Below are 27,400 nucleotides of genomic sequence, written 5' to 3' on the forward strand. Positions count from 1 at the left end.
TGATCTCATAATCCTTCTTCCATTGCTGTAGAAATGTTTGTAGTATTTTCGTTGGTAAAAACTTTGGCTCTGATAATCTGTAGGTAAATTATAAATCGTCTGTCCCATTCCCCTGTTGAATTTGTAACCCAATTTTGTCATTTCTCTACATTGCATTTTATTTATTTCTTTTTCTTTTCTTTCTTTCTTTTTTTTTCTAGAGCAATTTATTTTATTTTATTTTTTTCAATATGTGAAGTTTATTGTCAAATTGGTTTCCATACAACACCCAGTGCTCATCCCAAAAGGTGCCCTCCTCAATACCCATCAACCCTCCCTCCCACCCTCCCACCCTCTACATTGCATTTTAAATAAATTAGAAAACACACATCTGCTCAAACCCATGGCTCCATTTTAATTGGCGCCACTGTCCAGAGCAGCTGTGGCTGCAGCTCCAGGAGGGTTCAAGTTAACTTTCGCTCATGGTCTTGACTCACATGAGCTTTCTGCAGATGCAGTCACCAGAAACCACAAGTTACTCAAAAGGTTAAGTGAAAGCTAAGAGACTTGTGGTAAGAAAAAAGCAATGTTTACTATGTTTCACTGTTTAATAGCACGAAAACAGGGTGACGCATCTCATACTTCTGTTTGAGAATCAAGAAGATCACTCATAAGAAGGCACATGAACTTGTTTTTCACGTTACACAAGCCAGTTCATGTAGAAATTTAAATTTATTTCAAAAGATGGTGTGATGGCCCAAACTGTCTCCTCTAAAGACATGTTGAAGCCCTGACTCTCCATGTGACTGTATTTGGAGATGCGACCTTTAAGGAGGTCATTGAGGTTAAATGAGGTCATAAGTGTGCATTGCTGATTTGATAGGACATATGTCCTTACAAAGAAGAGGAAAAGCCACCAGAGCTTTCTCTCCATGCACGTGCACAGAGAAAAGGCCATGTAAAGACACAGGGAGAAGGCAGCATCTGTAGGCTGAAGAGAGAGATCTGACCACAAACCAAGCCTGCTGGCATGTTGACTATGAACTTCCAGCCTCCAGGACCGTGAGAAAATAAATGTCTGTTGTTTCAGCCCCTCATCATTCATGTGTGTGATGGCGGGACTCCTGCAGATCATTATCTCATTACTCTGGAAAAGGATATTCAGGCTTTGTACCAGCTAGTCCTATCACACAAAGCCCTGGTTTTTAATAATACAGGTTTCAAACTCTGATCAAATAGTCTATGCTATAAAATAAAAATAAAATTTCCCTCTGTTCTATATGCGCCTTACTGGCTTTTACACTTTTTGACTGTGATCCATAATAATCTTAGTATGTGTATATGCATGTGTGTATATAATATATAGTGTTTTTATAATATGTGTGTATGTGCCTTTCACAAAACGTCTCCTATCTATCTGAAGAAGATATGTTCGGTTCAATTCTATTTTATTTACAAAATAAATGCTTGTCAGAATCAGACCAACACATACAAAGAAAAAAACCTGGTGGTTGCCAGAGGGAAGGGGGGTGGGTGGGATGGGCAAAATGGGTGAAGGCGACTGGGAGGTACAGGCTTCCAGTTGCGGAATGAGTAAGGCACGGGGATGGAAAGTCCCACACGGGGAACATAGTCAGTGATCTCGTACCAGCGTTGTATGGTGGCAGACGGTAGCTATGCTTGTGTAGAGATGTTGAATCTCTACGTTGTACATCTGAGACGAATGCAACATTGTGTGCCAACTATACGCAAATTTTAAAAATTAATTAATTAAAAAATAAATACTTGTGTGTGTTTTAAAAATCCATTTAAAATCTTGTTTATGGCTAGAGGTTTGAGAAATTTTCTTTTTAGCTATGTTATCCGAAACATTTCTTAGCTTCAATTTCCTTTTCTCCTGTAGCATCTCAAGATCCTTAAAAGTACACCAAAGTTAAAACAATTACAATATTCTCTTCCTCACGTTCTCTCTCTTTCTCTGCCTTGTGCGCGCACGCGTGCGCGCGCGCACACACACACACACACACACACACAAAGTCTAAGATGGAGGTGAATCAACTGGGGTCCTGTTCTAAGCAGAACTTTTCACATGATTTAAATCAGAATGTCAGGCAAATTATCTTCATGATTTGTTTATAATAAAATATTTGGTTTTATGGTGCAGCTAAGATATAAATTAATGCATACAGACTATGTGAGTTTTTAATTGAGAAATATGGTACCCATGAAGGGAGTGCTGAATCACTTACAGTCGTTCTAATTACTATAGACACCTAGGGTACTGGTAACAAATTATATGACTTGATGAGTTTCAAGAAAGTATTTGTAGAGGAAATGGATTTTATCATTTCCTATCATAGTCTATTTCTCTTGGGTTTATGTTTAAAGAATCACCTTTGCTGTATTAAAGATTTTGACACCAGGTGTCTCCTAGCATATGAACACCAGATAATGAAATGGAGGGGTAATTAAAGGAAGATAATGGATGTAATAACTGAAGGTTTTACAGATTTGTTTTTCTCAAAAAAGTGGTAGAGTTGGCTAAAATCTACAAACTAAAAATACAGAAATCATAATAAAACACTACTGTGTCCCTCAAACTGATAATACTCCTGGGTCTATAAACATGAAATCAAAATGTAATTTCCAAAGTATAAAATTTCAAGATCAAGATTTAAACTTTAAACTTTCCAAAATTTCATGAGTCAAGATTCTAATGTTCATTTCTGTGTGTATAGTTGTACAAAATAGGTAAAAGGGTATCTTTTGAACACCTGACATCTGTATGCAGGGAAACTGGCCTTAAGGCATACAGCTTTGGGTACATATGTGTGCATACATGTGTGTACTTGCACACATTTATAGCAACATAAGAAAGGAGGAAAAATTTAATATAGTTAAAAAATTCAATATTACATGACACATTCACTTTTTCATGCTATTGACATCTTGGCATAAACATTTTCTTGTTAAAAAAATGTTTAAATGTTTATTTTACTTTTGAGAGAGAGACAGAGTGTGAATAGGGGAGGGGCAGAGAGAGAGAGAGAGAGGGAGACAGAGAATCAAAGCAGGATCCAGGCTCTGAGCTGTCAGCACAGAGCCTGACGTGGGGCTCAAACCCATGAACTGCGAGATCGTGACCTGAGCCTAAGTCTCAGATGCTTAACCAACTGAGCCATCCAGGTGCCCCTTGACATAAACATTTTCTATTGTATTTCTCTTTATGGAATAACATTTACTTTGTGACCTTAAGAAAAAAAAAGAAATAAAACAAAAGAAAAAGGAAAAAAAATGGTGAAGAAAATATTTTAAATTACATCTTTTTTTCATTATAAATTAGCCTCAGCACCTTGATAGCATCTAGTACACAGAGGTGTTAAGCAAATATTTGTTAACTGAATTATACTTTAACATACAGCAAATATACACCAAACATAAATGTTAAACATTTTAAGTAACATTTATTGTAAACAATTGTGTCAAACATAATTGTAACATTATTGTAAACAATAAATGTCAAAAAAGATGAAAAATGATTTGTACTGAATTAGCTAAATAGGAGTGTTTTTGCACGCTTCTTAATTCTTACCTCTTCCTTTGTCTTTTTGGATATCACTCGGAGCCAGTCCCCAATCATGCTCAGGACAGCAGCAAAGTAAGCGAGCCCTACAAGGATCCAAAACCACACGACAGGCTTGTAGAAGTCTAGATATTCGATATCCGATCCACCTGTGTGAGAAAAATAAAGCAGGACAAAATAACTTTGTATTCATGAAAGTAATTAATATGGATATTTGCTAAAAGTACCAACTGAATTTTGGCTTGCAAAACAGAAATCTTGTCAATTGATCCAGGTTATTGTCTTCATATGGAATTCTTTCCTCTCCTTTTCTATTTTTCAAGAATGAGTCGCAAGTTTTGTTTTTTTTTTTTTAAGTTTTTGTTTTAATTCCAGTAAGTTAACATCCAGCATCCAGTGTTATATTTCAGTCACTAGGTTCTTCTTAATGAGGCTGTTCATTACATCTCTAGGTCATAATGATTTTTCTTTGTTCTAGATTTCTTTTTTTGTTTAGCTAGTCTAGGGGTTCATTATTCCATGTGTACTGGTTTCTCTTTCCACATCTACTGAACATGTAGAAGACAGAAATGACACCTTTTGGGGTATGCATTTGCCTTAGCGTATTTACATTACTGCCAATCAATATATGGTTACCAATCAATACAAAGTCAACCTGGTCAGAAAGTGGCTCTTATTCTAAAATCACCAATACAATGGATTGATAACAAATGCCTGAGACAATGCGTCAGTGGGTCTATATGGAACACACAGTAATTTGTAGATGATATTGCCGTTCGTTATTTTCTGACTTTTTAGAGGAATTCCCATGCAGGTCACAAATTTAAATCCTTAGCTGTCAAGACAAAATTAGCAAAGGACCTCTTCTGCTTTACTCTAATCTTTGTTGCTTCTCCATCCATTTGGTACAAAAGCTGCACCTATGAGAATCTGAATACATTTCAACACATCCCTACCTCAGCACATATTAATGGGGCACTTATTAATTCCCCAACACTGAAAACAGTTACTTCTCTTCACAAGAGAGAGGAACAGGTCTCTCTCTGCAGAAATTCATAATTTACTCTGAGAAAGCCTCACATAGACAATTTCCCATAATGGGGTAGATCAAGGGATAGCAAATAAGAATAAAAAAGTGTTGTGAGAGGACATGGAAGAAATGATTTTTACTTCTGGAAGGGGAAAGGCAAGAAGAGAAAAGGGGGTCTTCAGTAATGAAGATAAAAACAGAGAAAAGTTCAGTGTATAAATACACGGCATATTCAAAGGACTTTTAGTAGCTAACTCTACATATGGATGGGGGCCGGGGAGGAGATGGGTAGAAGAGAGGAATGTAGAAAAAGTGAATTGTGTCAGATTGCAAAAACTTGTTCCTAACACGATGGGGTGGAGGTAAAGTTTATAGGTGATAAGTCTTATGTTCATGTTTGACCCTATGCTCAGAAAGATCCAGCAGCAGAGAAGGCAGGTTCACAAGGAAAGTCTCACGAAAAACTTTTGTTCTGAACTACCCAAGAGGTTATTGTGCTTGAGTTAGGGCTGGAATGGAAAGAAAAGGTATTAGAGGCAGCATCATCAAGGAAGGGCTCTAGGATGACCAGAGCTCCTCTTTTGGGAGATGATGACAGTAACTGAACGGGAAACACAGGGGAAGGAATAGTGACTAAAAAAAAAAAGTAATTCAAATTGGTACATGATAGGTTTGAAGTGCTTGCGGTACCAACAGGTGAAGGATGGATCCTTACATACAGATCTAACGTTCAACAGGGCAGAGCAAGAGATCAGGATTGTGGTATCAACAGCACGGAGATTAGATGCTTAGAGGGGTCACAGATGTACTCCATTCACAAAGGTTCAATCCGTCTATTAGGGAGAACAGCTGATAAATAGCAAGTATGCATGAAAGTCAAATACAAAGTCGAAAAGAAGCATTACTATATACATATTAGACTATGAGTTGTCCACAATGACATTGTCAAATATAAAGGGGTCAGAGTAAAAAGAGAACATTTTTCTCTTGGGCAAGTAACAGACACAAGTTCAGCTTTCTTTGGGGACAAAGAGTAATCTGAAAAGCACAGTTTCCAAAGTAAATAATATCACCTTCAAAATATGGTAAAAATTTTACCTTGTGTAAAATTTTCAAAAATACCATTTCTGGGAAGGATTGTGGAGGCCAAATGCATCTCATGATGGTTAAGAGTTGGCCCACAGGGAATGCAGTTCTACAAATTCACAGAAGTGACTTAAGAAGTTGTGTGTGGAAACTTGTTATACGATAGGCTCTCTAGCGAATTCCATTTTTCAAATGTTTCCATTTCAAAGAAACCAAAATGACATTTTTTTCCGAGTACTTTCTCTTTCAAAACCAGAAAGTCTTCATCCAAATAGCTGTGACTCACTTAACACATAAGTTCACCAAGATGTTGATTTTAAAAGTTAGTTCATACTCAAGATGACTTTTTATAAGTCTTCTTTCTTATAAACAGGATGTCACAGTTTGAAAAGAGTAAATTAGCTTAATCACTGAAAGGTCTATATTTGGGTAAAGTGTTCATCCCACAAGTTTTGGTGGATTCTAAGCCTGGGGGTGGGGGTGGGGAATGCTTCCCATTCTCAACTGCTGCTCTTAGGAATGAAATACCGGCAGGCAAATGATCTAAGGAAAAATGATGTATACAGGAGTGTTGTCAAACAACTCATAAGTCCTCTCTAAGGTTTATGAATTAATTTCCACTCTATTCCATCCGCTTGATCCAAGAATCCAAATTAAAATATCTGTAATGTCAAGATAACTTGCTTAAAAGGGGCTGTTGGTCTTATTTTTAAATTAGGAAACATCAACAAAAATTTTTTTTTGGCTGTTGGAAGCATTAATTTTAGTCTAGCTACATTCAGGAAACCTGTACATGGGTCTTTTGCTTATTCAGAACCTCGGGTAATGTCTCTGTCCTGGATTTGCTGCCTGTGCCCCCCACCCCCATCTCTATTCTGCCACCCTTATCATTTTTTCCCCTCTTTCCACAGACTCCTGAGCTGCAGCCTCAGTCTGCTACAACCCGCCCTCCCCTCCTGGGTTCCTCACCCACTTGGCAGGAACAGTCACCTCACTGCTGTTTTCTTTGTTGCCACTGAAAATACGTGCACAAGTCCTTTCCATTTTCAGACCTTCCTGGCTAATCATTATAGGGGAATAGACAGATGGTAATAAAAATAAGTAAAGAGGGGTGGAGGTACAAAGGTTTCAGGAATCTTATGAACTATTCCAAGTAGTTAAAATAAGTCTCTTCCTGACTCCCATGATACGTGATGGCGCCATTTTTCTCTGGCTGTCTCCTTAGTGCTTAAGTAAAGAGATCACCCAAAATCTATCTAGCAGATTAAACTACTAAAAATATAGGTCAGGAAAACTTTATTATTGTTATTATTATTATTGTTGTTGTTATTTATGGCATTATTGCTAAGAACCCATTTTAGCAATAGTGAATTTGCTTGGAACAATCTCTCCATCCAGCATTAAAAAAAGCCATCTCCTACCTGGCCCCAAAGAATTACTCGTTAGGGGGCAGAACAGCCCATGAGGCTATATAGCAGGCACATACAGGTTTTTTTGGTTTTTTTCTAAATAAAGGCCCTGGTAGTTCTATACAGCCAAGTCTATGCTCATTTCAGCTGATTTCCAAAATATTCACAATCTGATTGAGAGAAGACTGAAAAGTAAGACTTCCTGATTGCCCATCTAAATGAAATCATTCCATCCTAACGCCCTGGGTGGGGGGCAGGTATTGAGGGAGTTGTGTTCGCATTCCTCATGTGTCCATTGATTTAGGACAGGGCTTTAGTAAGACCATTCACCATAGATTTAAGCCACATCTCCAGCTGCCCCTATCAGTAATTAAGCTAATAATTCAGTTGCCATTTCATAGTCTGTTCAGAACTCAGGAGTAAAAGCCGGTTTTTGTACTGGCTCCTAGAAATCCCAACCAATAGTAAGTGTCCCACTTACAATAGAGAAGTTGCAGTCTTAGCAGGTAAAATAACATGTGTCAGGGCACACAGGAAAGGAGGTAGGAGAGCTAGAATTCAAAACCAGGGCTTCCTCGCTCCAAAACACAGGCTTTTTCCCACTAACCAGGTTGTGTATGTCACCTATGGTCTCAGTTCCAGTCCTTGCTATCATTTATCCACCAGCCTGTTGTGTCCAAACTGCATGGTGGAGACTTAGCTAGGGCTAGAGACACTAAGTCAAACAAGATATGCCTCTTCCCAGCCTGCCCCTCAATGGTCTTACCTAGAAAAACCAGGGGTCTGAAGAGAAGCACGATTGTTTCAGAAGCCTCCTTACCATGCTTCTGTCCTCATTCCAACAGTTTCTAGTAATTGGCCCTATTGTGCTCTAAAGAACTTGAGTATGCGATGCCCTCCCTGAGATACTTATATTTGATTTTCTTTCTCTGAGATGCTCCTGAATCACAGAATATTTATAAAGAAGAAAGCAGAAGGAGGAGGATGGAGAGGAAGAGAAGGAAGAGGAGGAGGAGAATCCTGGATTTAAAGAACCATCTAGCCACTCTGAACTAAAGTCATCAACTCCATGCCCCCCTCCTCTGGTTTAAAATTATATGTGTATTACAGAATATAGATATGGACATAGAACCTTGTTCTAAAGAAAATGGGCATCATTTCTTTACCTGGTCTTTAAGCATTTTAGTTTATATATGAAGTATTGATTTTAATTTTTTGTTTGTTTAACTTTACTTTTATTTAAAAAAAATTTTTTTTTTCAACGTTTTTTATTTATTTTTGGGACAGAGAGAGACAGAGCATGAGCGGGGGAGGGGCAGAGAGAGGGAGACACAGAATCAGAAGCAGGCTCCAGGCTCTGAGCCATCAGCCCAGAGCCCAACGCAGGGCTCGAACCCACGGACCGTGAGATCGTGACCTGGCTGAAGTCGGACGCTTAACCAACTGCGCCACCCAGGCGCCCCTAGCTTTACTTTTATTAATAAGACTAGCCTGCCTTAATATAAAAGGGGGAATTTATTTTCTGCTTTAGTATATATATTTTTTATAGTAAAGCAATTTAACTGAATGAAGACTCTCCTTAGGGTTTTAAGAACTAAGAGGCTCTTTCAATAACGTTGCAAACTCTGCTTTCTTTTTTTACAAATGGAAGTATGACTTCAGTACTAAACCACAGCTCACCTACTAAGCCAAACTTCTCATATGCTATTAAGTCAGAAAAACAAAAGGCAAAACAAGTTAACTAAGTCTCTCTAACATTTGAACCTATATTTTGGGATTTGCCATGTCAGCATTCAAGATGTTGTCCATTTCCTACTAGGTACTTGATCTAAAATTCAGAAAATAGCCATGAGAAGAGCAGTAGTTTCATGATCAGAAAGAAAGATCAATACACTGTCATTCACTCTTCCTTCACATGGATGGAAACCTAGAGTATGTAAGACATACAAAATTGTTACTCCTAGAAGCTACCTTTAAGTCTCATTATAGAGCAATCTGGAGCCTTTTTCATTATATTTAGTACAATTTACTGCCTATCTCACTAAGCCACGACTATCAATCACTGAATATTTTCCTTCTCATTTTTATCCTGCACACGTTTCCACCATGTTTCTATATAGATCCATGCTGGATCTGAAGTTAAATAACTTATTGGTTTGTCCCCAGGTCCTAGGACTTCTGGCCCATTTGAGTCAAATCCTATTTAATTCATCATGCAGACAACCATCCATTCTCTTGTGAGTTCTCAGAGAGTTACTGGCTGAATCTGGGGGTGACCAGACTCTTTGCAGTATTTTCCTATATTATGAAACAGAATGACTACCAGGAAGACAAGAAAGTTCCCTATTTAATTTTTGCCCCCAATTTTCAAACATTCTGTCCCAAAGGAAAAGGAATTAGAGCAATTATTATCACTATCACAATATGAGCACAGGGTCTAATACCCGGTATGTGCTCACTAAACACTTGAATAAATAAATGAATGATGAATATAATACATCTCCCCTAGCAGTCACATACACCCTCCCTTTCTGATAAAAGTGATTTTTCTGAGACATTGTTGTGGTGGGAGTGGTGACTGTTCATCATTCAGTAGACTTCACTCCTCATCAGCTACTTTCCTTCTTACCCACTGAAGTCCTGGAAAATTTTTACTGTTATTGATCAGTTCAACAGCTGGCCACTGACATAGTTGCAAAACATTAGGCAACATCAGGACTATTCTCTAAAGGGTCTCTGTTAGAACTGTTTTGAACCAAAAAACCTGCTATGATTTCTCAACAGAGATTTATATGTTCTCATGATAAATTGCCTTTCCATTCAGCAAGCTCTGAGCACTCCACCAAATGACTCATGTTTTCAGTTATAAGGAAAATCAATAGTTTGGTTACGAAAAACTTCATTTCTGATAATGACTTTGAAAACATAATTCCAAGAAAGCTTAATTCTTTTTTTTTTAAGTTTATTTATTTATTTTGAGAGACAGCAAGAGAGCATGTGGGAGGGGCAGAGAAAGAGGGAGAGAGAATCCCAAGCAGACTCCATGATGTCAGCAGGGAGGCTGACACAGGGCCAGAACCCATGAACCGGGAGAGCATAACCTGAACTGAAATCAAGAGTCAGACGCTTAACCGACTGAGCCACCCATGTGCCCCAAGAAAACTTAATTCTTAATATGAGATATGCAAATATGTTCTTTCTAAGAAAAAAAAATGAAGACAAATGATTATACAACTGGGAAAATTTATAAAAATTTAGTAAAGGTAAAAGTATCAGAAGAATTTTACCTTGGAAAGTCTGAAATTATATTTTAGAGGAGCATATCGGCACTAAGCCTAAAGCCTGATTAACTCAGTAAGCTTTGTTGAGGAGGAGGCCCTTCCTCTGCCCTATGGTCCTTCTAGCTCGACTTAGAATCAAACTGACATGAGACAGATTGAACAGCGGAAATGTAATAGGTGTATGGGCAGGGAATCCACATAGACGTGAAATTTCAAAGACAGTGAAGCAACATGAAGATTATATGACCTAAGAAGAGGGGTAAGGGTCTAAGGACACAAAGGGGAGGAAGACATTACCAGGAAGATGATAAGAGATGTTTGGAAAAACAAAGGTTGTCCTATTATGCAGGTAAGTTTCTCAGGTAAAGGGGAGTCTTTGTTAATAGCTCTCTTCCTGGGACAGGCTCTCTTTTCCAATATATTTAGGCAGTTGAGGGGGAGGCAGAGAGCTTTTCCTGCATCTGGTGGGTTTTGGTTACTTTTAACTCAAAATAATCTTTATGGCATAGTGGCCCATCTTGGGAGAGCCAGTCCTTAGCCCCTACACTTTCAATAGCCACCTGTGAGATATGGAAAATTTCATTATTCAACTAAAGATGGATCCAAATTCCAAGGAGACATATCTGGATGGCCAAATTAATTTATGCTCTGATGGAAAATGTGTTTTCCTAAGATCAACCATGAGGATTTCTTAGAACATCTATATTTTTGGCTAGAATTTTTGTTTTTTCTTAGAAGAGCAGGTAATGTGAGGACACTGATTTGTGAAACTGTAATTTTTCATCTGGCTTTCACTCATTCAAATTGTATCTTATGAACAAACCTAGTTTGTGAAAAAGGGTGTGTTTTGAGAACTTCATCAGGCAGCTTCTAAACAAGATGTGGAAATGTGCTTCTTGACTTGCTTGACCCACTCTTACCCTAATAGTATATATAAACGAGATAGTAGCCTTGGAAAAGAATTTTATTTTGGGTGGTGGGAGGGAGAATTTTAAATTGTGTTTAATTTGGTAATTATATGGCTTCTCTCCAAATTTGAAGAAGCACCATTTTTAAAAAAAAATCATAGACCTGAAAGACCAGTCATAGAGGCAAGCCTGAATGAATAGATTTCAATCTGTCACACATTTCCAGATAATTAATATTACTGCTTAGTTTTGTTTTATTTTATTTTTTAGGGAGACACAGCATGCAAGTTGGGGAAAGGGGCAGAGGGAGAGAGAGAGAACCTTAAGCAGCCTCCAAGCTCAGCACAGAGCCTGACACAGGGCTTGATCCCATGACCCTGGGATTATGACCTGAGCTGAAATCGAGAATCAGATGCTCAACAGACTGAGCCACCCAGGCGCCCCTACTGCTTAGGTTTTAGTGAAGGGATGATTTAGGTCTCAGTCTACAAGGTAAGCATGATTTAACAACTTGTCACCCCAGACTTTTCATCAAATGGAAAATAAGATGGCAAAAGTTAAGAAACAGAACGCAGGAAATTAACAGTTAATTCTCAAACATAATTTTTGCCATTAATTTTAACTTACCTCTATAATTTGACTATAAATTATAGGCACTGCTAAAACAACACTTTGCTAAATAACTGACATTGTTTCTTCTTGCCTTTTAGGAAGGGTTAGTCTGCAAGCACTGGTCTTAGTAATGGGGGTCTGTTTATAAACAAGTGTGAGAGTGACCCTGTGGCCTCGTGGGTCCATTTTAGTTCTAGAACATTGAACGCTAGTGAAAGAACAAAAAAGGCCATCAGGAGGGAGCACACACCAGTCACTAAGGTAACCAGCCAGCCACTAAAACACCTCCCTTGCATAAATATAAATATAAAATTAAAATTTTCCAGGTCTTGGGGCGCCTGGGTAGCTCAGTCGGTTAAGCATCTGACTTTGGCTCAGGTCATGATCTCATGGTTTGTGGGTTCGGGTCTTGTGTGGGGCTCTGTGCTGACAGTTCAGAGCCTGGAGCCTGCTTGAGATACTGTGTCTGCCTTAGTTTCTGCCCCTCCCCTGCTCACACTCTGTCTCTCTGTGTCTCTCAAAAATGAATAAACATTAATTTTTTTTTAAATTTTCCAGGTCTCTTCTTGCAGAAAAATTACTAAATGCTGAATTTCTCTGTTCAGTCATATACACAATGAGACCTAAACACTGTGTTGATTTGTCTTTACCAGTGATCTGTAAATACTTTTGATTCAATATCCCCAACAGTGAAAAGGTTTTGCACATGCAAATTTAAATGCATGTTTATTTATGAATTAGCAATCTATTATGTTCTTACAAATTACATCATGGGCACTACGACATATAACAAGTAAAAAGTAAGGAATGAGGCTTACAAATACATCAAAACAGGAGGTGTTCTGTCTGCTTCCCATGGCAGAAATTACACCTGGCATGGACTTTCTTGCTCATACCCTGGAGATGAGCACTGTGCTCCAGAGTCCTGGTTCAGAACATCACATCTTTACTTGTTGCTCTCAAGATGCTTCTAATATTTACACCAAGATTACAACTTGTATCCTAAACAATTTATATATTGCTCTCCAAAATTTCCTATTTTCCTTTAATAATATCAGTTTGAAGAGTATGTTCTTTAGTTGGTCTTCAAAGGGGTTCAACACAAGAACATGATTAAACCTTAATCCTATTCCGAGCAGGGTTTGCAGGTTTGAGAAGGGCATCAGATGGGGAGCGTGCATTGCAGGAGGTATATCCTTGTGTTCTTTTGAGATTTATAGTCCAATAGAAAGATGAGGAGGTTTAAGTTGGAGCAGTGCCTCCTACTTTTCCTTGGCAAAAACACCAACTTTAAGCGAGATTACTATCTGTAGTGACATCTCACTTCAAAAGGGAAGGTTCTAGAAAGTAAGCAACCAATACTTCCAGGAAGGGGTACTTGACTTTGCTCAATAGCTAACTTTTACTCCACAGCCGCAAGGTACCCAGAAGCAAAACCTATTTGTGTGTACTCTACTGAATTAAGTGAGGCAATTCTTTTCCCAGACCTTTAAAAAAAGAACTCGAGGTTTTTGTTTTTCCAAAGAATCTTGCAAAGAGTACACATTTCCTACCCAGCCTTGGCCACATCTGCCTCATGTACACACTCCTTCCAAAACCACTCCCTGGGCACAAGGACCTGGCATGTGAAGACTCTTCTCTAATTTATCTTTCTCAGCATTTGTCACTTGAATCCCATCAAATTCCTTTGCTAATTATTAGCAAGGCATATTTCTTTTTTTTTTTTAATTTTTTTTAACGTGTATTCATTTTTGAGAGAGAGAGAGAGACAGAGCATGAACGGGGGAGCGGCACAGAGAGAGGGAGACACAGAATCGGAAACAGGCTCCAGGCTCCGAGCCATCAGCCCAGGGCCCGACGCGGGGCTCGAACTCACGGACCGCGAGATCGTGACCTGAGCCGAAGTCGGACGCTCAACCGACCGAGCCACCCAGGCGCCCCAAGCAAGGCATATTTCTAGTGAGTTTTTATTATTTCCTCTGCAGAAATAAAATTACAGTAATGGATTTACAAAGGGGTGCAATATGATAAAATCTTAGTAATAACGGGTGTTTATTAGATTCCACTTATGGCGCACAGATATCATTTTATTACCATGCTCCCCTGCAGTGTGGTGCCGTAACTCTGAATTCAGGGTCCCCACTCCTACACGTAAGATGTTCTCAGTGAACTGCTCTTCTAGCCAGTTTCCAAGTGTTGATCTCTTAAGGTTAGTATAAAAAAAAAGGTGGTTTTCTTTTTTCACCTTCTACAAAACCATAAAGTAAAAATATTTGTTCTTTTTTCTAAGCCATTTTACACTGTGGTCACAAATACAACATTATTTTAGGATTCTACCCACTTTTTAAAATTTATTTATAATCTTTGTTTTGTTGTGTTTTTTTTTTTTTTTTTTTTTTGTTTTTTGTTTTTTGTTTTTTTTTTTTTTTTTTTTTTGGGACAGAGAGAGACAGAGCATGAACGGGGGAGGGGCAGAGAGAGAGGGAGACACAGAATCGGAAACAGGCTCCAGGCTCTGAGCCATCAGCCCAGAGCCTGACGTGGGGCTCGAACTCACGGACTGCGAGATCGTGACCTGGCTGAAGTCGGACGCTTAACCGACTGCGCCACCCAGGCGCCCCAGTTTTGTTGTGTTTTTTAACCAGACCAGGCCACATACTGGACTGGTAGTCAGTCAATTTCTTAAAATAATATGTGCAGTGTATTAGATTATCGAAATGTGAGGGGTAGAACTTAAATGTTCTTACTGCCCGCTCCCCTCCGAAAGATAAATAGGTGAGAAGATGCATGTGTTAATGTGTTAGATGAACTAGATGCTTTTAGTGTATACTTATTAACATCTTACAATTTTATTGTGTATACTTATTAACATCTTACAATTTTATTTTCAATTCTATCTCAATAAAGCGGAAAAAGAAACAAAATATTGCCTTACCATACAAAATTAAAAACTAAAATGAAAATAACACATGCAATACAAAGCTTGCATTAATACCTGTATATGCCACAGCTGTTGTAAGACTTGATATTTATCAAGTGGCACAAGAGACCGGGGTTAACATACCACAAGTCTAAATCTTGTTATCATCTCACTGTGTCTTCCTTTCTCCTACATTAATGCACTTTCTATTTCTACTTAAGCCAATCATACACCTCCCATGAGAGGTTAGAAAAATGGGTGCTTTGGAGCAGAAGCGTGTCTTCTAAGGAGCTACAAATGTCTGCGATTATTCTGCCTACAGTTTGCTAATTAGAAAACTAAAGGATCTCCAGCAGAGTGATGCACCCTCCCCTTTTTGGGGCCTCCATCCAGTACAGAGATATGTGCACAGTATTTCTGACCAAAAGCAAAGCTTCCTTCAGGAAAACATCCCCACCTTCAAGGATCTATGTTCCCTAGAAAGGGGGGCTTTGCCAGGCTCAACTATAATTAACAAATCAATAGAAACAGATGAACCATCAGGCTTCTCTGAGATATTAGAGAACTGTGCAAAACAGTTTTTCTCTGAAAACACGTAAGTAAGAAGTTTGGGATGAGAAAGAACAGTAAACAGCCAGAAAGGATAAAACTCTCTTAAAATTAAATTAGGCTGGTGAGTTTATTCTGGGAAGTTGAAGAGCACATTCCTACTATAGTGTTTAGCATGATTTTCTAATACTTCAAATCGGATTTTCTAAAAAAGAATGGTTTAGATTTTCAAGAGCTAGTCAAAATGGTCCATGATAGAACATCACCATGGTTACTTTGACCATCATTACTATAATTTATTGAAAACTGGAGTTAGAATAATAATGACAACTGGATAATATAAATGGTAAAGAAAGAATTAAAATGATAGGAAGTGAAGACCTAAGAGATAAAACAATAAAGCAAACTGCAATTGTAATAACATGTACAAAAGGAAATATCAAAAAACACAAAACAAAAAAATGTGGCCACTTTGGCTAAGGTGAAAAATACTTCCCTGAGAACTGGAAATTAAAGGAGTTAAATATCTTAGAGAAAAGAAGGTTTGAAAATAGCTTAGAATATCTTCTAAAGTTTGCAGGTGTCTTTAAAACTAAGTCATGAAAAGGCTTAAGTAAAAAGAGCAAAGAGAAGTTAAACTCGAATTCATGAAACACTAAATAAAAACAAACAAACAAAAACAAACAAAAAAAAATTAAGGGGCAGATTGTCTGGTTTCTGAAACTAAGGTGGGAATATAAGATTCTGAACAAACAGCAACATATATTTCTTTCCTAGAATGAAATCTAAATGTTCAACTGCGCCTTTCTGCTTACCTCCACTGTCACAGAAGAATGACTTATCTTTTGTCTCTGTCACTGTTATGGATTAAATGGTCTTTCAAAATGGTACGTGAGTCCCCAGGACCTTGGAACATGGCCTTATAGGAAAAATAAGGTCCTTGAAGATGTAATTAGTCAATCTGAACGCATACTGGAGTAGAGTGGGCTTTCCATCCAGTATGACCAGTGTCCATATAAGAAGAGGGACACAGCTACGGGGACACAGAGAGAACAAATGCCATGTGACGTCATAAGCAGGGATAATAATGGGGCAGGACAGGCAGAAACTGATTGCCTCCTCCAGAAGCTGAAAGAAACAAGGAGGAAGGAAGGCCACCTAGAGTCTCAAGAGGGATCGTGCCCCTACTGTCACCCTGATTTTGAACTTCTGTGAGGCAATGAATTTCTTTTGTTTAAAGCCACCCAGTTTGGGGAATTTTGTTTATTAAGGCAGGCCTGGGAAATTAAGACAGACACACTGTGTTGTGCTATGAACCCAAGCAAAAAGTCTAAAGGACACGGGTTAGGCCTGTTGGTGCCAGGAAAAACTTACCTGCTACGTAGTCGCCAAATCCAATAGTTGTTAGAGTGATGACCACAAAATAAATGGCGTCCAGGGCAGTCCAGCCTTCTATGTGCTTGAATATGATCGCAGGCAGAGCAACAAAGAGTACACAGCCGAACAGTATAAATATGATGGTTGAGATGATGCGAATCTTGGTCTGACTAACATTCCACTTCTATGGGTGAGAGTGAAGACAGCGAGAAAGAGACACTGATGGAGATTTATTGATTATTGGTGCACCTGCAAAGCTAACCTAACACACAGCTATCAACAAATTAGCAAGTAAGGATGTTATTTTTTTCCCTTTCATGATTAATTTTCAATTGTCTTATAAAAATTGGAGAGAACACACCTAACTCAAAGCAATCAATGCTCATGACGATGCCACTTTACCCTTACATAGCTTTACAACAGGTAAAATACTTTCAAAATAAATTACATTTGCTCTGAGAATACAATTTGAGATTTACATCATTCCTTGTTTATGTGAACTACTTTTGAAATATTTCTATCCTATAGGCATACTGCTGATAGCGAGCCAAGCATAATCTGGAAATATAGCAAAATAGAGAAAAGTGAACTGTTAACTAAATATTGACTATTGATGGGACGCTCGGGTGGCTCAGTTGGTTAAACGTCCGACTTTGGCTCAGGTCATGATCTTGCTGTTTGTGAGTTCGAGCCCCACGTCAAGCTCTGTGTTGACATCTCAGAACCTGGCATGTGCTCTGGATACTGTCTCTCTCTCTCTGCCCCGCCCCTGCTTGCACTCTGTCTGTCTCTTTCTCTCTCTCTCTCTCTCAGGAATAAATAAACATTAAAAAATTAAATATTGACTACTGATAATTGATAAAAATTATTAATTTTATGAAAAATTTCCCTGTATGTTTTCCTATCATTATTCAATTGATTCAACTGAAGTGCTCAGACTTAATGGCCACAGTTGATTTCCCTGCGAACCAGATGAATTATCTCTCTCTTCTATGGCTTTAAATTGTACAACGGAATAAATCAAACATGACATGGAGGCAAGGATAAATCTTCAATACCCCTTCATGACAGCTGTCTTCAGAGTACCCATATTTTTTCACCTTCTTCTCTTATCAGGAATCTCCTCAGTATAACATATTTGTATATATGTTTGTACATACAGCAATTTATCTCCGGATCTTCATTTGAGGCTAAATATCTCTAACTGGATCTTTCCTATCTGCTATTAAAATTATACGTCGCATCCCCACCATATAAAAACCACTAAGTTTTAAAACTTGACAAATTTCTAGAGATAACGATCTAGGAAACCAATTAGAACAGAAAGTGAAAAAAAAAGTTTCTCTAGTCCATCCTTATCACATAAGTGAAATTTAGACGAATTTGTGTTTGTAAAGTTCTCACAACAGTGGTTAGTACTAAGTGTGGAATCACGACCACTGTCACGTATTCACCACCGGGTGTTTTATGTGTTTTATGCCCCAATGTAGATGCATGAAAAACGTTGCCTGGCATCCAGTAGGCAACCCAAAATTTGTTGAATAAAATAAAACAAATGAATACACGAACAAACAGCAGTATCAGAACTATAAATACAGAGAACAAACTGATGGTTGCCAGAGGGGAGGGGAAAGAGAGAATTGGGCAAAACGGGTGAAGGGGAGACAGAGATACGGGCTTCCGGTTATGGAATGAATAAGTCAAGGGAATGAAAGGCACGACGTGAGAAAACCAGTGATATTGTAATAGCAATGTAATGGGACAGATGGTTGCTATACCCAATTATGGCAAAGACAGCATAATGTTTAAACTTGTCAGATCACTAAGTCATACACTTGAAACTAATGCAATATTGTATGTCAACTATGCTCAAATTAAAAAAAAAATTTAAGAAAAAAATTTGTTGAATGAATGAACAATTCAGCATTACCAAGTTGATGGCACTAATCTTCCCTCTCAATTAATGTAAATGCAAGATACTTTAAATATCAATATAAGAGAAGTATAATACCCCAAACAGGATGACACTCATATTTTGGAATCACCATACTACTCCATTCTAACTGTAAAAATACCTGAGGGTGAAGTGTGAACTTAAATATAAAATATAACTAATGCTGAAAACTGGAATATATATGGAAAAACCAATAGTCAGTAGTCTTATTTCATCAACATAATTAAATGTAAAATGCTTTGTTGAAATGTTTGTGAAAAGATGAAACACTATTGAATAATAAGTAAAATGCATTTGTAATAGTGGTGATGGTAATAACATATCATTTATAATCCCACCCTCTCATGCAACCATTTTCTTGGTAATTTCCTTCAAGAATAGAAGCTTGTAATCATAGTGGTCTTATTACTATCTTTCATTTATAATTCTAATAAAAGCATTTTCATTTTACTTATTTTTTCTATTGAGTATAATATAGTGATGAACATCTTCGAGTGTATTATTTGTGGTTCTACTGAATTACACCCCTTAGGTAAGTTTCTATCAGTGACATCACGGAATTAAGTTACAGGATCGCCTTTATCGGGTTTGCTAAATATGATGTCCTTCACCAAAGGGCTATATAAGTTTAGAATGACACCAGCAACAAAAAAAGATACCAAAGCAAATTTAAATGAGAAAACATCATCAGGTATTTACTAGCTACATGAAGCTTTTATTTTTATCTCTAATTCTCAGAGTGATGTCTCCATCACCAGTACCTATTCACATCATAGAAATGACAAAAGGGAGGTTTCAGGGTAAAATAGCTAACTTAAGAGAATACTGCAAGACTGGGTGCCTGGGTGGCTCAGTCGGTTAAGCTGCCAACTTCGGACCAGGTCATGATCTTGCAGTTCATGGGTTTGAGCCGTGTGTTGGGTTCTGTGCTGATAGTTCAGAGCCTGGAGCCTTCTTCAGATTCTATGTTTCCTTCTCTCTCTGCCCGCCCCTCTCTCTCTCTCAAAAATAAACATTCAAACGTGTTTTTAAAAAGAGAGAATACAGCAAGACATCTGGAATTTGAACCTAGGGCTGTCAAATTTCTACTTTATTTCTACGTATTTTTGGGTTTTTCTCATGCATTAATTTGCTCATTCGAATTAAATATAAAAATAACTATGCAGTGAGTTACATGCATAAAAGGTTATGGAAAACCCAATAACTTGAATGTCTAACTGTACCTGAGGTGATAGAAAAGTTTAATTTTAAAAAATGCAACAACATATGTAGTTAAAAGTCTATTATACTTACAATAAATGTATCTTCCACTTTTGCAATTCCTTTTCCGAATATGGTCCCTAGTTGATCTCCAACTCCAGCCAACAAAAAACCAAAGAGGGGAATTCCCAGTAAGGCATAGATGATACAGAATATTTTCCCCCCTTCTGTGCGCGGTGAGATATTTCCAAATCCTAAATACAAAAAAAAAAAAAAAATTAGTTGATTATAAATGAGTAATAGTTTAAAACATATGACCTTGTTAAAAAGAAACAAGAAAACTGAACCAGGACTTTGGGTCTCTCCATTTTGACCTCAAACTTTCTGGTTGGATTCTTCTTTCCAGCCTAGCACTTGCCACAGGCAGGAGACTGTAACTGCCCCCTCAAGCGATAAAGTCTTAACTGAGCCAGGAAGACCCTGCCTGTAATTGACCGCAAGACAACGATCCATTTAACCTTCACTGCCTACCTGCGCCTGCCCACCCACGTTTGCCCCACATTTCCTTATGTAAGTAAACCTACAAGTATTTTTGGCCTATGGAGGCAGTCTTTGAGATGCTAGTCCTCTGTCTTCCCAGCATTGGCCTCTCTGAAATAAATTTCTTTCTTGCTTCACTGCCACTCATTTCTCTGCCTTTGGATTTTGTCAGCAGAGAGTGCCCGGACATGGTCTGTTTGGGAACCCCAGAGCCAGGTGCTCTTGACCCCGGCACCCCAGCTATAAAACGAGGGGCCTAGGGGCCCCCGGGGTTAAGCATCTGACTCTTGGTTTCAGCTCAGGTCATGATCTGGCGGTTTTGTGAGTTCGAGCCCCATGTCGGCTTCACGCTGATGGCACAGAGCCTGCTTGGGATTCTCTGTCTTCTCTCTCTCTCTGTTCTTCCCCCACTCACACTGCCTAAGTCTTCAAAACAAATAAAAATAAACTTAAAAAAAATTAAAACAACAACAACAACAACAAACCATGGGCCCAAAATGGCACCACTTAGACCGAATCCCCAAACTGGGGCTTCATAGCTAATCTACTTGCAGTTTCAACTTCACCCAGAAATGTAGCCTTAGTCCTAACCTTAACCAGTAGGTCAGGAATTTTCCTATCAGAGCCAAAGTGTGGCGGACCACGCCGGCCCTCTCCATCACACCCTCATCTTCTGCCCACCCCGAAAGGAAGATGAGGTGATCCACATAATAAGATTCCTGCTCTTCCCTCTCAGGGAGAGCTATCTTGCCCGGAGAACCCTTTCCTTTTACCAGTAACTTCATCGTCCCATACTTACTCTCTAAAAGTGTTGCATGTTGTACAACTCCTCCGAGCTCCCCCTCTGCTAGCTAGATGGGATGCTGCCCAATTCATGAATCATTTAATAAAGCCAATTCAAATGTACTCAGTGAAATTTTGTTTTTTAACAACCTCAAGGGTAATTCAGAAACTCCCCAATATTAAAAGATATTAATCATAGATTTCAACTAGTTAAGAATCCTTTAAAAATATATTTTAATATAAAATATTTTAATAAGCAAACATTTCAATAATCCACAAAGTAGAGCTAATGTTCCAGTTAAACTAGATGCTGAAAACTGAAGGGGGTAACACATGCAGCAACGCCAATATTTTCATTAAATGTATTTCTGTCTCTCTATACCGATAATACTATTAACTATAGAGCTTTCGTGGTCATTTATTGGAAGAGTGTCCTGCCTTAATTTAAGAGAATTCAAATATGCTAAAATTACTTAAAGATGAAAGCTAAATAGCAACTTTTGAAATCTTGTTTTCATTCAAACACCTACCAAAAAATAACCAACAACCTTAAAATTGTTAACTTTTTAAAAATCTTTATTTATTTTTGAGAGAGAGACAGCATGTGAGCAGGGGAAGAGCAGAGAGAGAGGGAGAGACAGAATCCGAGGCAGGTTCCAGGCTCTGAGCTGTCAGCAGAGAGCCCGCCGCGGGGCTCGAACTCACGAACTGTGAGATCATGACCTGAGCTGAAATAGGACACTCAGCCGACTGAGCCACCCGGGTGCCCCGAAATTGTTAACTTTTTTTTAATGTTCCAAGGATTTCAAAGGTGTAGCAGAGCAAATTTTGCCACCCTAAGATGTCTCTTTGGCATACCGATTATTATTTTTTAAGCTTATTTATTTATTTTGAGAGAGACAGAAAGCAAGAGGGGGAGAGGCGGGGGGGGGGGCAACGAACGATCTGAAACAGGTTCTGTGCTGACAGCAGGGGCTCAAACTCAGGAACTTCGAGATCATGACCTGGCCAAAGTCAGATGCTTAACCACTGAGCCACCCAGGCACCCCGGCATACTGATTATTTTAAGCTAGTTATTTTTAAGAAGCTGTGGACACATAAGGAACTTAGCAAACCAACTAGAAGTTACCTTTTTGTAAGAGATATTTAAAGGAATAAGGGAAATATCCATTTGTAAGCGTGTCTCCCTCAGTAGCAGAGAGAAGGGAATGATTAAATCTCTAGAAAACTTCATCTGTAGAGAATGCATGGACTGAAATCTGCATAACAACCTTACTCTTTTTCGAAGTGCTTTCCCTGGTAACCTTTCAAATGGAAAAGTTGCAGTCACAGCTTTATTCTGGAGGAAGACTGGAGTCAGCTACTGTACAAGTTAAGATTAGTGGTTCCACAGAACTTTGATTAATTTATAGGCTGCTGCCCCTGGGCTCACTTCTGCTTCTAATTTTGGAGTCTTTATGAAGTTCCCTTAGAAAACTTTCTCTTTAGAATCCTAGATTTTGCTCGTATCTGGAATGTGGGCTCCTTAATTCGAATTTCATTGTCACCTGAATCTATATGCTACACATCATTCTCAAATCCATTCCTGTTGTGGTTCCTTCGACATCTCCCCTGCCTTCCACACACTATGGACTTTCCCCCCATAATTTTCATATGTTTTTTGTCATGTCAATGCAACTTTTTGGTGAGATGGAGGTGAGGTACATGCATATTTATATCAAGCAGCTTGTAAGGTGAATTTGTATTTGAGTCAGATGGAATTAGCTATTTAGATTTATCAATATCTTTTAAGATGTTAAATACTGGTCATCTAGTAAAAAGTCCACAGATTTATAGTAAGATATGCAAACATCAGGGCTTTTTTTTTTAATGTTTATTTATTTTTGAGAGAGAGAGAGAGAGAGAGAGAGAGACAGAGTGTGAACAGGGGAGGGGCAGGGAGGGAGGGAGACACAGAATCCGAAACAGGCTCCAGGCTCCGAGCTGTCAGCACAGAGCCCGATGCGGGGCTCGAACTCAGGAACGGTGAGATCATGACTTGAGCCGAAGTTGGAGGCTTAACTGACTGAGCTACCGAGGCGCCTCCAAACATCAGGGCTCTTAAAAGTCTAAAAAGTCTAAAATTAACTGATTGAAAGAAATACAAGGATAAAAACTCTGTGTTTCCAATATATTATAGCCATTCCTGGATTCCTGACTCAAGAAATATGAGGCCTTTGGTAAATTCTTTCCTCATTTGATAAATGGTATATTGCTATTATTATTTATTTCATAGAGTTAGGTATCGCATGAAAGGTGCTCAGGAAATTTTATTATATTCTCCATATATGTTAGGTGCTATAACAATAATTATTGTAATCACTATTAATCATACTATTGGTTGAAGATTAGCAGATCAATGTATTTAGCACAGTCAGTAGGCAAACTATTTAACAGCATATTTATATGTGCTAAGCACTCTTACAACCAATTAAACATATTAATTGACTTAATTTTCACAATAACCATTGTGAGGTGGGTACTAATACTCTCCATTTTTCAAATGAGGAAATAGAAGGACAGAGAGGTTGAATCATTTTCCCAAGGATAGACACAGCTAGTAAAAGTGGGAGAGCTGGGATTCAAACCCAGGTATTTTAGGCCCAGTGTCTGGGACCTAATCACACACATAACATTCCTATACTCCCAGAAAGAACCAATCACCAAATGTAGTACAAAATCAAAGGGTCTTAATAACATTAGCAATTAAGACAGCTAAGAATATAATAAATAACATTTAAGTATTTGATGGAGAAAATTACCAAAAAAGCTGCAAAATAAGTGACATAAAAGAAACCTGAAGAAATGAAGAAAGATATAGGTGTTAATTTTTACCAAATTTATGTTAAATACAATGCAATTGTAATAGATATTTTGCAAGGGTTTTCAGTAAAATTTTATGAACTTTTATAAAAATCATGTAAGAAAGTAAAGGACCAATAATTGCTAAGAAAATTTGGGGGGGGAAATGAGATGGGCAGATTTGTCCTACATGATGACCTACTTTAGCCAAAAACAATATGATTAAGACAATGTGGTATTGAACAGGGAAAGACAGACCAATCAGGACACAATAGAGAGCTCAGAAACAGACCCAAACATATCTGGAAGCAGGGGTACCTGCCCAAAGGGGAGAGAAGATCAAGGAAACAATGAATGTTAATGAGTGGGGGGTGGGGAGAGGGGGCTACCCAGCGAGACTGGCAAGGATGATTAAAAGCCTTCAAATTCCTGTATTATTTTATTTAAAAAGAGTAACAACAAAAACAGCATAAAGCAGTGTTAAGACGTGATGAAAGCGAATGATAGATGGTTATGTGCAATATTATTCTTTGTAGACATTTCTACTAGGTGAAATATTGCGCAACAGTAAAAAAAAGTTTGGAAAGCCTCGGTAAGTACATGACATTTATAGATCAAAAGGCACTGGACAATATTCTCTACCATCTCTTGTAGTTCTCTGAATGCTAGAAATAGAAAATTATTGTCTTATCATGATCTATCTCAAAACATTTACTCTCACACTTCATACTAAAGCACAAAAGGAATTCCCTTCAAATTGGAGGGAAAAAGGACATCCACTTTGCAACTACTGTATAGTATTATTCTGAAAGCTCTAGCACATGTAGTGGCAGTGAACATGTAAAAGAAATATTTATTATGAAGAGAAACATATTAGTTGCAGGTAGAATTAAATATCTAGCAAATACAGGGGAATGCTGGAAGGTGTTGCACAGAGAGAAGCTCAGCAAAAGTGCTGAAGGCATGATATATATGAAGAAACCAACGGCATTAGAATATTTCAGCACTACCTTAAATGTGCTAAATTAAACAGAAAAATGCCTTATTTATAAGATTAAGGGAAATGTGAAATACCTGTAAGCTACCTCATCAAGACATATACAAGACCTTTAGGGAACAGCTTGAGCTACTGTAGAAAGGGATGGGTCAAAACAGAAAAGAACACATGTGCACATATGATTTTCTTTAAAATATTACAGGTAGGTTGGAAATGGAGTGATTATTTAATTAAAATGTTTGAGTATATTGATTACTATTCTGGAAGGGAAAAAAAATATCTCGCCCTATGTGAAAAGAAGCACCACATAGATGAAAGACCCAAGTAAGTTCATCGAACTTCCTCTGATTATGTTTCTTCTTTTGTCTCAAATGTACACCCTCCACGCACCCACTCTTCATCCGACTCACCCTTAAATATCCATCATTACTTAGGTTAGATATTACTTTCTCCAAGAAGCTCTCCTTGAGCCTTGCTACGCACCCCCAAGACTGGGTTTGACCCCCATCCTGCATACACATTTCCCTATCTTAAGACTTATCTCTCTAGATTGTAACCATCAGTTCTGTAATCAGAAGTTGTGGAAGGCCAGGCACCATGTCTTAGTCACCACTACAGCCCTAGTGCATTTCCACTGGATGTCTAAATAACTTAATGCTTCCCCAAGCTCCTTTCTTGCTGCCTCCCCTTTATTGCAGCCCCTCTGCATTCTCTTCTGGCAGTTCCTCACGCTAAGTGCTAAGATTTTCAAGAGTACCTGATAAAGTTTCAGAGCTTGCATCTAAAATGTTCTCAAACAGCTGTTTGGTTGTGGATCTCACCAAAACGCTGGGGTGATGAAAAGGTGGTACATGGGGGCGCTTGGGTGGTTCAGTCGGCTAAGCGTCCGACTTTGGTTCAGGTCATGATCTCACGGTTCATGAGTTCGAGCCCCACGTCAGGCTCTGTGCTGACAGCTCGGAGCCTGGAGCCTGCTTTGGATTTTGTGTCTCCCTCTCTCCCTGCCTCACCCCTGCTTGTGCTCTGTCTCTCTGTGTCTCTCAAAAATGAATAAATGTTAAAAACAAAACAAAACAAAAAAAAGAAAAGGTGCTACATGACGATATCCCTCTATCGTCTCTCTTTATCCCTTAAAATCTCTTCTGCTCATAGGTTGCATTCACAGTTCTTATTTATTGCTTGACTTCTGGATAGTACTTTTCCCTTAAAAATGACCAGACTAGCAAGTTTCACCCCCCTCCCTACAGTGGTTCAGGGTTTTGTTCTTAGTGGTGACCAGCAGATAACTACAGTGGCATCTTACTTTGTCTTGCCACTCTCCTTTAGTGACCTTTATCTTTAATACCTCATGGATTGTCTTATAAAGGTTTTTCTCACGGAGTAATTTTCACAGAAGTGTGTGCCTTCTCCAGCCCCCACTCTCCCACATCAAGTGTGCTGAGGAGACCCCTGAACTCTGTCATCTGGATGACACCCTGACCCGACACTTAAGCCTCAGCACCACCATCTTGTTGGCGGTAAAGCAATCATCACACAGCAGCCAGAGTTCTCAAATCTCCCTCACGCCCAGACCCCGAAGCCACGTGGCTTTGTAAGCAATGAGGCCGATCCCTTCTGCACGACCACCCTTTCATTTCCTTCCCTGCTTCTTACCTGTTCCGCCACCACTACCCCAAGGCATCAAAACAGGCCAAATATGGTCTTTTCTCACACAAGTCCATCTCATAATAGTTCATTCTCCCCAGAGCACAGCAGCTTTAAGTCCTGATACGCCTACTAAACACTTAGGTATTCCAAGGTCTTTAGGTACACATCACCTGTCCCTTTTTCCCAATATTCATGGTTAGACAATTGTTGTACCTTCTGGTAACACTAGAGGCATAACTACCTCCTGAAAAACACTGAGCTGGACTTTTCTGATTCTTTATGTGTTTTATGTTGTTTGTTCTGAAGCTGGCATAAATTTGGCCCCTCAGTTATCATGTTGAGATCCTGTCTGTCCATTCTGTCCCCCCTTCCAACACCCAGCCATTCCTTACCCTTTCAACCAGGTACCATCTTGCCATCTCTCAACAAACACAGTACTTTCTGCTGCTTTTGGAGAAATTATACATTACTCTAACATGAATTCTTGCCATTGAATCATATGCTTTTACCTTTCTTTTTGATGATAAACTTCAAGGGACTGTGTTTTAAGAATTTTTCTTCCCTTTCCATGTCTTGTTTAGTGCTTCGCTCATAACAGATGCTGAAGAAAATTGGTTGAACTGAAAATAATTATCTATGGGCTTTTGTTAATACCCCATATTTTAGTTAAATAGACTTACTAGATTAAATAGTTCTACAGTACT

General features: G+C 38.6%; 1 protein-coding gene across 2 annotated transcripts in view; it reads right to left on the minus strand.

The window, feature by feature from the left end:
• Window positions 1-27,400, minus strand: part of KCNK2 (potassium two pore domain channel subfamily K member 2) — a 193,189-nt gene that overhangs the window by 36,155 nt on the left and 129,634 nt on the right. For both annotated transcript variants that reach the window (XM_047840631.1, XM_047840633.1), the window contains exons 4-6: window positions 19,982-20,142; window positions 16,732-16,918; window positions 3,572-3,711 (exon numbers count right to left, since the gene is read on the minus strand). In XM_047840631.1, coding sequence (XP_047696587.1) covers window positions 3,572-3,711; window positions 16,732-16,918; window positions 19,982-20,142 — 488 coding nt within the window. The remainder of the gene's footprint in view (window positions 1-3,571; window positions 3,712-16,731; window positions 16,919-19,981; window positions 20,143-27,400) is intronic.

Source organism: Prionailurus viverrinus, chromosome F1, assembly GCF_022837055.1.
Source record: "Prionailurus viverrinus isolate Anna chromosome F1, UM_Priviv_1.0, whole genome shotgun sequence".
Lineage (NCBI taxonomy): Eukaryota > Metazoa > Chordata > Mammalia > Carnivora > Felidae > Prionailurus > Prionailurus viverrinus.